Here is a 12649-nt window from a genome sequence, read left to right on the forward strand (position 1 = left end):
ATGTCACCCACCTGGTGCTTATTGAGCAGGATGTTGACGGATGTCAGATCCTTTCCGAAGTCGTCACTCTGCAGCTGTCCTGACAGGTTCTTCAGCCAAATGTCCAGGGCAGAGCAGCTCTGGGTGAAAAGCTCTGCCCTGTTGGCATCGAAGAGGCACTGTGCCTTGGCGCGCGTAGTGCTCTCTAGCTCCTCCCACTGGCTCTGCAGGCCTTCAAGAGTCTGTTGGACAACAGACTGCAGCTCCGGCTTCTCTGTCACCAGCACTTGGCCCTCCTAACGGGGGAGAGGGGAGAGAGAGTCAGACAGTAAAATACTGGCACACACACCATATCTGATTTATTTTTCCACTTTTTCTCTCTTGAATATTTAATCCTTCATAGTCATACTGTACCTTGTCGATCTTGTCCAGCCAGTCCTTGTTGGAGGCCAGCTCAGCCATGAAGGCCTGGTGTTTCTGCCACTTGCTGTGGAGGTTCCTGGCCTCGTCATACGACATGTCCTGAGCTGTCAGCATCTTCTCATTGATCCACAGAGTCAGCTGCAGAGGAAAAGGAGAATGATATTACTCAATGAACTGTACCTCAGGTTAATTACCTTGACTACTGATTTGTCAGATTTCTGAATACAGGACAAAGAGCGTCTCAATTAAATGTATCACACCACCATTATTATAGTAAGACTTAGTTGATGGTTTGTACCTCCTGTCCGTCCTGCAGGAAGTGCTGAAGTTCACGGTTGTCCTTCAGTTTAGAGAGGAGTTCATTTGCAGCTTCCCTATTCTTCTGATGTCTCTCCTGGATGGAGTCGGCCTTCTCCTGGATCTTGTCAGAGTTGGCGTTGAGGTCGTTGACCAGACGGCGTCCAGCCTCCACCACGCCCGTGATCTTCTCCTCGCTGGCCTCCATGGTGGTCAGGAAGTCCTCGTGCTTCTTGATGGCCTCCTCTGCTCCCTGCAGGCTGGATGGCATCTCAGTGTGGGACAGTACATACTCCTACAGAGGGAGAGAGAACTATTAGTAACTTCATCAAGATAAACAGTATATTTGTATGTTTCTTCTCCTTCCCTGGTGTCCTGGTCCTCACCTGGCTGTTGAGGAAACCCTCAGCCTGCTTGACGTCTCTCAGGAAGGTCTGGAAGTCGAAAGCTTGGGCCAACAGGCTGTGGCGGTTCTCCCACATGCGGCGCAGATCTTGCCATCCGGTGTCCAGCGCCTGCAGTCTCTGGGCCAGGAACATGTACTGGGCGTCCGTCTGGCCCTGAGTCACCTCATCACCCACCGCCCGCATCTTCTCATAGTCCTCCTTGTAGTTGTCCCATTCGTTCTTGATGCTCTCGTGCTGGGAGAGCAGGCGCTCAGCCTCTGGCAGCGAGGTGGGGATGTCCTCTGACGCCACGGCGGTCTGCGTGCGGGACAGCCAGGACTGGAAGTCATCCAGGTCCCGGAGGAATCCCTGCAGCTTACTGGCTTCGCCCAGAGACTCCTCACGACGCTTCATGGTGGCGTTGAGCTCCTCCCACACTTCCTGGATCCCCCCCAGGTGGGCATGGATCTCCTCGGCCTGGTCCGGGTGCTCCTCAGCCAGCTTCTCTGCCTCATTTCTCAGGTCGTCCAACTTACCCTGAAAAGATATGGAAAATATACCTGGTTGTCATCAACATGTGACATAAAATTATTCAAAGTATTGATGATGTCTTTAACAGTTAATGACTCAACAATACTGATCATCTCTTTAAAATGATCTGATGCTGTGGTTTCATTAGGTTTACCCTAAGTCTTTGTCCACCTCCATAACCGTTGACCCTGCCGTACCTGAATGGCCTCCAGGTCTCTCTCCATGCCGGTGAGTTTGCGCTGCAGGGCCATGACACCAGCCAGGTCGTTGCCCAGGCTCTCGGTGGACTCGATCACCTTGGTCTTCTCTCTCATCCAGCTCTGGATTTCGTTACACTCCAGGTGGTAGTTCTGGATGTTGAGGGCCGACTCCAGGGCCTGTTTCCTCTGGTCCGCCAGACGCTGGAACTCCTTCCACCTGGGGACCAGAGCAAGGGGAAGTCTCAATACCTGTTCCCAGTGCTAACTTTATACAGAGTATTGGCTGTGTATCAGATGGTATGTGTGTTTTTCATGTCCGAGACATGTCGAGTACTACTAACCTGTTGTTAAGCTGGTCTTGTGTCTGGTGGATCTGCTCTTTGCTGCGGTTGTCTGATCCCAGGAGCTGCTGGGCCACCTGGTTGACATCAGAGATACGAGTCCCCAGGTTGTTCATCTCAGGCTCCAGGGTCTCAAACCTGCAGACACACAGATATATCAGACAGTCTCATTTCGCATCACTCATATTTCCATTGCTTTGTCTCTACAAGGGAGACTAAAGGTGAAATATTAACATACTCAAATGTTGTTTGATGTCAGTTTGATCATTTACCGGAGCACAGTGAGTATGCAGATCGATATCGCTCAAGGAAAGGCAATTTAAATCATTGCCTACAGATCATTTCTTTCTTCTTATAACATCATTCTAACACTCCCTTATTCCTCCCTTCCCCAGCTCACCTCTGCTGCACCACCTCCAGGTCTTCCAGTTTGGTGGGGATCATTATGCCGTCCAGCCACTGTTCCTTCTCCCCCACCCACAGCTGGCAGGCGCCCGCCTCGCTGTACATGCGGTAGAGGGCCAGCGCCCCCTCCAGGGCCTGACGCCGCGATGCAGACAGAGACACCAGCTCCTCATAGCGCTGCTCAATAGCAGGCAGACGCCCCTCCACCTACACAGACAGCAACAATCAGTCTGGTAAGAGAAGCATCTTCTAGCTGTGTCAATAACAACCAGTCAGCCAGAAGACACTCCTCTGACCAGAGTCAATAACAACCAGTCAGCCAGAAGACACTCCTCTGACCAGAGTCAATAACAACCAGTCAGCCAGAAGACACTCCTTTGACCAGTCAATAACAACCAGTCAGCCAGAAGACACTCCTTTGACCAGAGTCAATAACAACCAGTCAGCCAGAAGACACTCCTCTGACCAGAGTCAATAACAACCAGTCAGCCAGAAGACACTCCTCTGACCAGAGTTAATAACAAGTCAAGAAATACAGAATGGGAAGGATAAATAAAATATGTCTCACTTAAGCGGAGACATTGAGAGTCTGTATGTAATACGTATGGGCCAGTGTCTGTATATATCAGAAAGAGAGAGAAACAGTGGGAGAGTGTGCAGTAGTGTAGAAAGTGGGAGTTGGTTTGGTATACTGTTCCAGGGGTAACTGACCTGAGGGGCGTTTGCATGGACCTGGGGCAGGCCGAGGGCCTGCTCATGCAGGGAGTCGATGAGGGTGCGGTGGCTCTGGATCTCCTCCTCCACCTCCCTCTGCTTGCGGGCTAGGGTCTGGGTGGAGAACTCGTCGTGGCCCACCTCCTGGCTGGACACCTGGCGCAGCGTCTCCAAGATCCAGGCCTCCATGTCATTGGCGTCAGTCTGGAACTGGTGCAGGGCCACCGCCTCCTTCAGCTGCACTTCCCTCAGCTGGGATGTCTGGGGGCGCAGGGAGAGAGAAGGAATCAGAATACAAACAGAGGAAATACATCAACTTCTGAAATACTAATACTCTATATATTAATTTTGCTCGTGGACTGACTACTCTCTAGACTTGTCCATCTCCTTTCCCCTGCCCACTGACCTCCTCCAGGTGTGCCCACTGAGCACGTACGTCCCTGATCCTCTCAGTGCACTCTGGGGCTCCAAAGTGTCCCTCCTCCACCAGAGTTTGTCCGGCGGCAATGCTGTGGCCGAGAGGACCGTAGCGGGCTGCCATCTCGTCCCTGAAGGCCTCGTGCTTACTGAGGAGGTGCAGGGCGGAGGTGAGGTCGCGGCCACAGTCTCCTCCTGACAGGATCTGCTCCTGCTCTCTGATCCAGGCCGCCTCTTCTCCCATCTCCCACAGGAACTGCCAGAGGCGCCGTGAGGCCTCCAGGCGCTCCCTCCGCTCCCCAGCCAGCTGGCCCAGCTCCTCATAGGCCCGGCCCAGCAGAGACACCTTCTCTCCCACCAGCGCCGGCTCACACGGCTTGTAGACTGAGAGAGAAAGATGGAGAAAAATAGCTAGTTATTTAGTTAGCAGTGGAGGGGCAACCAAACAAATGTTGCATAGTAGTCAAATGTAATCTTTTTCATAATTACTCAAACAGTAACAATGTGTGTAGAAAACTTGTGTAGTCTCACCTTGTTGGTCGGAGGTGAAGCGCTGAGCAGCTCTCTGGACCCCGCGGACCCTCTCTGCCTGGGCTGAGATGTCTGCCTCCACCAGGTTGTGAGTCTGCAGCAGGTCCTCCACATCATGCAGATGCTTCCCACTGTCCTGGGACTGCAGACGACCCTGGGAGAGCACATGGCAGGAAGACATGTTAGAAACACAGTCATTCACCATGTCTGGACTATGTAGGCCTATAGTATAACTCTCTCTGTTATCTCAGTACAGAACCTTTATATTATCATATACATGTATGTAGCTCTGTCCTTGAGATGTTCTTGTCTATCAATGTTCTGTGTGGACCCCAGGAAGAGTAGCTACTGCATTAGAAGCAGCTAATGGGGATCCTAATAAAATACTACATTCTCTACCTAGTGAAGACATGCTCCTAATGAGATGGTAATGGGAGAGAGAATTGGTAAGACATTATGGTTCCAGCAGTCACTGAGAGTTATAGATTAAGCAAAGCTGTCAATATCGTAAATGAGGGGCAAGCTTTCTTGGTGACTGATAAGCAAGACTTTATCTTGAGAAAACAGAGTGCTCATTTGGTATTGATGAGGCAAGGCTCCCTGAATCACAACATAATCACAATAACATCAATCTGTTAAAGGGCAATTCTACCACTTTCCAACATTTTCATTATCTCTAGCACAATACCAGTGTCTACATATGTGAAAACGGCACATTTCTAGAATTTAAAATAAATAATATAAAGTTCTATCAAAAATGAACCCTTTCCACTCAATCCCGTATAAGGGTTGAAAATGGCACATTTTGTCATTGATACAGTCAGTGCCTAAATTGGACCAGAGTGGCTGTACATGCTATACATGATGTCAGAGCTCAGGTTCTCTGCTTCACAACGCTGTATGGCTTTTGACTGACAGTCATTATAAACTTGAGCACCGTGTGCGACAGGAAGATGTCCCCATCCCTTCCGCTACTTTTGCACATTTGTTGTCTGAGTGAGGGAATTGCTGTGAATCGAAAGGACTTGATGTGTTCTGAAAGGCGAGACATTGGGGATTATAATGAATACCGCTTTGACGTCGTACAAGCAAACCACACAGCCATGAGTTGAAATGTGCACTTCACATTTCCATATTAGAAAACGTACATTTAAAAAATGTTCAGTATCAATGTTTATGATCGCTATGTTAGATCCACAGTTAGAAGGCTGACCTGAGTTATACCCTGGGTTGTCCTGAAAAGAATGAGCCCGTTTGTCGAATTGTGAAGAAAATAATTAGCAACAGAACATTCACTTGGATGCACTTGACTCCATTCTATGCACACCAATATTACGATCTGATTGTCTGAAGTGCTTTTTGAAAGTCTAACACTAAGATTTGTAAAACTTAGCTAGCCACGTTGGTACTAGAACAATCTTCCAAAATGATGCATACCTAACCCAGATTGCAATTTATAATGGAACGTTTTTGGATTGCGTGTGAGGGCTGTGTTGCAAACAAAAAACTACAAGTGTGCTTGCTTCAGTTCCTCAATGGCAAAGCTAGGAAAGCTCAAATAACACCTTATAGTTCTTTCCTTGACTCAGAAAAGTGCATTGAAATTACTTAGGAACTGGAGAGGTGTGTGGCCACTTGGAGACACCAGTTAGTCCTCTCACTCAATTAAAAACATTTTTTTTTTATAATCTTGAACCGACTCCAAATGTCAATGAATAATCTTATTATGTTACTGAATGTATCTAGAGTATTTTCACATTTCGTTATTGACAAATGAAAAGTACAGTAAATGAAAGGCACATAAAATCAAGAGTGTAATGTTTGGATTCAGTCTTGTGTCAGGTGAACTGTTGTTCTGATAATTTCCCCATAAATCTCCAAAGTGTTCTTTCAATTGTTACCATGGTCATGCATATGCTTTTTGTAGTTCTGTTAGAAGCATATCCATTTGACCCTATCCATATAGGCCAATTTCCACAAGTGTAAGGGATTAAAACATTTTCAAACACTGAGATTCACGGTGAAGTGAGGAGCAAGAAAATACCCTCACCCTGGCTAGAAACTCGTTGCAGGCTTGGAAAATCACTGCTTTTCTTATTTTTAATCCTGCCCTGTGATGTCACAGAACTTTTTTTTTTTAGGACCTTTCTGCTTATCTTGTTAACCACAGGTCATACAAATATGCCATGTTCTTCTAGGGATGCGCATCTTTCCCTTTCAAAATGATTGGATACGTATCTAGTAGACACATGGGCTCCGATATGATACAGGAACAATACGTTTTAGTTTGAAATTATTCGGTGTGATTTGGTTTGATATCAGAATGAATCAATTTATGCAACATTTGTTGCATAAACACATTTTCTATTCTAAATTAACATCTGCTGCTGATGGAACTCATGAGCTGAGCCTCTCAGAGCTGGATCTGTCTGAGCCGACTTCTGTGTGTGTGTGTGTAAATGATTCATGGCTATGGTGTATGTACTATATAGGCACCTGAGCTGAGCAATAAGGGAGACTAGGCATCTACCAATATCAGAAAACGGAGGGGCAATGTAGCGTATGTTTTTTTGTCCCAGACTTTGGTTCTGAAATCACCATCACCCACTAATTAACTTGATATTTTTGCAGATGAAGTGTTTGTGCTAGTAATGTATCAATATTTATGGTTTACAAATGAGCTTTGACATAGCTCAGTGGACAGTTTATTAGGTACACCATCCCATTCACACAAATGGTTGCTCCTACAGACAGTGGGTCACGTGGCCATGGCTTGCTATATAAAACAGTCAGACAGGCATTGAGTTACTGTTCGATTGAATGTGAGAATGGGCAAAACAAATGGCCTAAGTGACTTTGAGCGTGGTATGATCGTCGGTGTCAGGCGCGCCAGTTCCAGTATCTCAGAAACGTCCGGCTTCCTGGGCTTTTCATGCAAGACAGTGTCTGGGGTTTACAGAGAATGGTGTGACAAACAAAACAAAAAACATCCAGTCAGCAGCAGTCCTGTGGGTGAAAACAACTCGTTGATGACAGGTTAAAGGAGAATGGCCAAAATCGTGCAAGCTAACAGGAGGCCACAAACAGGCACATTACACCACAGTACAACATTGGTGTGCAGAACGCCATCTCGGAACGCACAACTCGTCGGTCCTTGTCACAGATGGGCTATTACAGCAGACATCCACACCAAGTTCCACTCCTATCAGCTAAAAACAAGAAGACGCGGCTCCAGTGGGCACAAGATCACCAACACTGGACAATTGAGCAGTGGACAAACATTGCCTGATCCGACGAATCCGGTTCCTGTTTCATCATCCTAATGGCAGAGTCAGGATTTGGAGTCCATGGCCCCATCCTGCCTGGTGTCAACAGTACAGGCTGGTGGCAATGGTGTAATGGTGTGGGGAAAGTTTCCCTCGAACACATTAGGTCCCTTGATACCAATTGCGCAATGATTCCATGCCACAAATAATTCAGTCTGTTCTGGAGGCAAAGGGGGGTCTGACCCGGTACTAGACGAGTGTACCTAATAAACAACTTTGAATTTCACCCTCATTTCTAAATCAAATGGTTTTGACCGGTTTGTGAGTGATCATCTCTTCTCTCGATTCGGCCATGCTGTGCGCCTTGCAAAAGTGATTGCTGTCCTCGTTATGAAATTATCAACTTTACCCTGTATATCAAAAAATTACGATATACACATTGATTATTTAAAGAAAAACTACCAAAACTACTGCTGATGGTGACCCTGAACAATCTAAATAAAATGCATTGTAAGCAGGTATAGCCAGATGAGAGTTGTCTCCAATAGCTTACTTTTATTCTGGTAAAAACCATCTGCAACAGCGCAGGGATAACAATAACCTATCAAATGACAAAGTAGGCTTTATTAGTTGAGTGACAACCTATCACCCAAGACATTTCTGAAGGTGCTGCGCAGATGTGCAAGGTCAGGAACAGGCCGTATACCTCACATTGGTCAATGCACTAAGCTGGGCATAGTGTGCAGTTCGACAAGGCCTGGGGTTATTCGGCATGCAAAATTACTTGCAGATCAATGACTGTCAACACAGTTACATGCAGTTGGACACTGAAAGAGAGGACACATCAGCTGTCACAAAAGATGAGGTCTTTTCGGAAGGTAGAAATAATGTACTAGGAGCAAGACATTTTTGGGAACCGGCAATTCGTAACATTTGAATTCATTTTCTGACTGATGCATGCTACATTTGGATCGGGTTGGGGTCCGCAGACCGATGCACTTGTATCTTAAACATTTGAATCAGCGACAGATGTGTATCGGTGAATTGTTACATCCCTAATTTTCACCTAAATTTATATAGACACTGGTATGGTGCTGGAGATAATGAATACAGGGTTGAAAAGTGGCACATTTGCCCTTTGTAGTCAGGGGAAAAGGAATCAGCTGAGGCCAAGAGCTAAGAATACACTCAGACAGACTTAATTCACCCAGTCAACCTCTGTAAACCCATTACACCCAGGAGTAGTAACCATTTTGAAAGGAGTACTCGCATGCAGGGTTGATAGTGTGAAATGTACAGGATTACAGAAGGTTGTCAATGACCAAGAGTACATATTCTACACTGGGAGTATATACAGTGGGGCAAAAAAAGTATTTAGTCAGCCACCAATTGTGCAAGTTCTCCCACTTAAAAAGATGAGAGGCCTGTAATTTTCATCATAGGTACACTTCAACTATAAGACAAAATGAGAAAAAAAATCCAGAAAATCACATTGCAGGATTTTTAATGAATTTATTTGCAAATTATGGTGGAAAATAAGTATTTGGTCAATAACAAAAGTTTCTCAGTACTTTGTTATATACCCTTTGTTGGCATTGACAGAGGTCAAACATTTTCTGTAACTCTTCAAGGTTTTCACACACTGTTGCTGGTATTTTGGCCCATTCCTCCATGCAGATCTCCTCTAGAGCAGTAATGTTTTGGGGCTGTTGCTGGGCAACACGGACTTTCAACTCCCTCCAAAGATTTTCTATGGGGTTGAGATCTGGAGACTGGCTAGGCCACTCCAGGACCTTGAAATGCTTCTTACAAAGCCACTCCTTTGTTGCCCGGGCAGTGTGTTTGGGATCATTGTCATGCTGAAAGACCCAGCCACGTTTCATCTTCAATGCCCTTGCTGATGGAAGGAGGTTTTCACTCAAAATCACGATAGATGGACCCATACATTCTTTCCTTTACACGGATCAGTCGTCCTGGTCCCTTTGCAGAAAAACAGCCCCAAAGCATGATGTTTCCACCCCCATGCTTCACAGTAGGTATGGTGTTCTTTGGATGCAACTCAGCATTCTTTGTCCTCCAAACACGACAAGTTGAGTTTTTACCAAAAAGTTATATTTTGGTTTCATCTGACCATATGACATTCTCCCAATCTTCTTCTGGATCATCCAAATGCTCTCTAGCAAACTTCAGACGGGCCTGGACATGTACTGGCTTAAGCAGGGGGACACGTCTGGCACTGCAGGATTTGAGTCTCTGGCGGCGTAGTGTGTTACTGATGGTAGGCTTTGTGACTTTGGTCCCAGCTCTCTGCAGGTCATTCACTAGGTCCCCCCGTGTGGTTCTGGGATTCTTGCTCACCGTTCTTGTGATCATTTTGACCCAACACGGGGTGAGATCTTGCGTGGAGCCCCAGATCGAGGGAGATTATCAGTGGTCTTGTATGTCTTCCATTTCCTAATAATTGCTCCCACAGTTGATTTCTTCAAACCAAGCTGCTTACCTATTGCAGATGAAGTCTTCCCAGCCTGGTGCAGGTCTACAATTTTGTTTCTGGTGTCCTTTGACAGCTCTTTGGTCTTGGCCATAGTGGAGTTTGGAGTGTGACTGTTTGAGGTTGTGGAAAGGTGTCTTTTATACTGATAACAAGTTCAAACAGGTGCCATTAATACAGGTAATGAGTGGAGGACAGAGGAGCCTCTTAAAGAAGAAGTTACAGGTCTGTGAGAGCCAGAAATCTTGCTTGTTTGTAGGTGACCAAATACTTATTTTTCACCATAATTTGCAAATAAATTCATAAAAAATCCTACAATGTGATTTTCTGGATGTTTTTTCTTCTCATTTTGTCTGTCATAGTTGAAGTGTACCTATAATGAAAATTACAGACCTCTCTAATCTTTTTAAGTGGGAGAACTTGCACAATTGGTGGCCGACTAAATATTTTTTGCCCCACTGCATAGTGTGTGCAGAGTTGACATGTTGATATGTTCCAGTACCTTCATATCTCCCATCCAGTCCATGATGTATCTCATCTCCTCCAGCAGTCTCTGCAGGTCTCGGTGTGCGTGGAGTCTCTCCCTGCGAGCGGCTAACAGGTCCTTCAGGTACTCCCACAGCCGCAGCACGTTGTCCCTCCTCGCCAGCACGCGACGCACATCATGGTAGTTCTCTGCCTCCAGCTCCCTGGCCACCGCCTCCACGGCCGCTACCCGCTCCCCGTACGCCCCGATGTCCGTCTCGATGGCCTCGTGTTTACGGGTGGCGGCCTCCACCGCTCCCAGGTCAACACCAAAGTTGTCCTGAGGGACAAGAGGACAGATTGAGGTTAGAAGTGGGAGAGGTCAGTGTGTACATTGGTCATAAACGTATATGTGATTGACTCTTTCTATGTGTTCAAATGCATACAAGGGTATTAAATTGTCTATTAAATTGCTAAATTCACTCTCACTTCTAGAAATGACAGTGATTGCAAATTAGAGTTGTAAATGCCATTAAAATGGAGATCAGCTAGCTACAGTGTGTCTGTAGTCATTTATCACTCCCCTCCACATTACTAGATAATTAGACTGGCTGGTCTGCAGTAAACATGTCTCGTCAAAATAATGTAATCACAACCATCACTTATGATTACTGATATCTCTGGTCTGGGGACACCTGGGAGACAAATATAACCACCCTCCTCCTCATTGTGAAAACATTATCAGGTCTCAGCCAGGGGTGTTACCTGAGAGACGAGCCGCTGGTTCTCGCTCAGCCAGGTCTCCCTCATGGCGGCCTTGCGGTCGAAGCGAGCAGCAAGCATCTCCAGCTTCTCCTGTCGAATCAGCTCGTTCCTCAGCGCCAGCTCCCGCTCGTGCTCTGCCTTCTCCAGACGCTCCCACGCCTGCAGAGCCAATCAGAACACAGCTAGTCAGAGAGGTCCCTTAATTAAACCAGGGGTGTTATTCATGATTTTAAACACCTGCAAGGTTAACTGTTGTTTATTGAAGCTCCACTCAGGACAAGTAATGCATTTAAACAGCGAGTAACTGCAGCCCTATGGGTGATACCTTGTTGATGTCAGAGATGAGCTTTCCCTCCCTGGGAATGTACACCTTCTGGTTGTTGGCTCTCATCTTGCTCTGAATGGTGAACAGCAGCACCTCCAGGTTGCCTTTCTCTGTGAACCTGAGGAAAACCAACACAGCCAGGTAAGATACCGAACATGGAATATGCGCAGTTATGATTCCAACCTGCTAGAACATCACTCCTGTTAAATTCTAAATTTCCCCCCAGCGTGTCTCCTTGTCGTACTTTGGGGGTTTCTCCACTGTGCGGTAGGTGTTGAAGGCCTGCAGCTGGTTCTGCACACCGTTTAGGGAGTTGGCCAGCTGCCGGTCATTCAGAGTCAGGATGGTCTGCTCAATCCACTGCAGCAGCTCTGAAGCCAGGCTCTCATAGTTCCCTACCAGCTGGTCAGCCTCAATGGCATAGTCCAGCACCTGGGAGGAAGGGAGGGAGAAAGAGAGGGGTTAGACAAGCTCCAAAGACAGTGACAGGAAGACATGCACGTACGCACGCACACACACACATAAAAAGTTAAACAGCCGTTGCACCCCACCTTGCCAACCCTCTTGCCCTCCACAGCCAGGGCCTTCATCTTGGAGAAGTAGTGGTAGTAGGTGGCCACATAGGTGATGATGGACTTCTCATCTGGCTGGTCAACGTTGACATCTGGAAAGAGAGACATTTGATTCTCATCTTCTCTCCACATACTACCCACACAGTCAGACACACACTGACACAAACATGCACACACAAACTTCCAATCCCAGTCGCACACACACACACACACACACACACACACACACACACACTGTCTCCCATCTTAACCCAGTCAATTCAACTTAAACACACATGGTGCTTGTCTCTAAATGTGCCCTGATTGATGGCCCCAGAGCGTTGCCAACCCCTCACCATGTATGGACTTCCTCTGTGATGTCAGAGGGCATCATTAAGCCCTGCCCCATGGCCAGCCTGGCCACATAGACCCTATTCTCACTTAAGTTGTAATTCATTCCAGTAATCCTCCTCCCTTCTTCCTCCCACACCCCATCCAGCTCGCCTGGTATATGACAGGAGCACTGTGTTGGTGACAACTAGCCAGAGGGCGAGGGCAGAGA

The 12649-nt window shown here is 46.8% G+C and overlaps 1 protein-coding gene across 7 annotated transcripts in view; it reads right to left on the reverse strand.

Moving 5' to 3' along the window:
* Positions 1 to 12649, reverse strand: part of LOC110510012 (spectrin beta chain, non-erythrocytic 1) — a 100699-nt gene that overhangs the window by 22189 nt on the left and 65861 nt on the right. For all 7 annotated transcript variants that reach the window (XM_036968358.1, XM_036968357.1, XM_036968355.1 and 4 more), the window contains 15 exons: positions 12088 to 12200; positions 11781 to 11968; positions 11537 to 11654; positions 11212 to 11370; positions 10484 to 10786; positions 4225 to 4378; positions 3683 to 4077; positions 3274 to 3537; positions 2558 to 2769; positions 2158 to 2295; positions 1814 to 2033; positions 1086 to 1622; positions 701 to 994; positions 394 to 540; positions 12 to 275 (listed from right to left, as the gene is read on the reverse strand). In XM_036968358.1, the coding sequence (XP_036824253.1) occupies positions 12 to 275; positions 394 to 540; positions 701 to 994; positions 1086 to 1622; positions 1814 to 2033; positions 2158 to 2295; positions 2558 to 2769; positions 3274 to 3537; positions 3683 to 4077; positions 4225 to 4378; positions 10484 to 10786; positions 11212 to 11370; positions 11537 to 11654; positions 11781 to 11968; positions 12088 to 12200 (3506 nt within the window). The remainder of the gene's footprint in view (positions 1 to 11; positions 276 to 393; positions 541 to 700; positions 995 to 1085; positions 1623 to 1813; positions 2034 to 2157; positions 2296 to 2557; positions 2770 to 3273; positions 3538 to 3682; positions 4078 to 4224; positions 4379 to 10483; positions 10787 to 11211; positions 11371 to 11536; positions 11655 to 11780; positions 11969 to 12087; positions 12201 to 12649) is intronic.

Source organism: Oncorhynchus mykiss, chromosome Y (genome assembly GCF_013265735.2).
Source record: "Oncorhynchus mykiss isolate Arlee chromosome Y, USDA_OmykA_1.1, whole genome shotgun sequence".
NCBI lineage: Eukaryota > Metazoa > Chordata > Actinopteri > Salmoniformes > Salmonidae > Oncorhynchus > Oncorhynchus mykiss.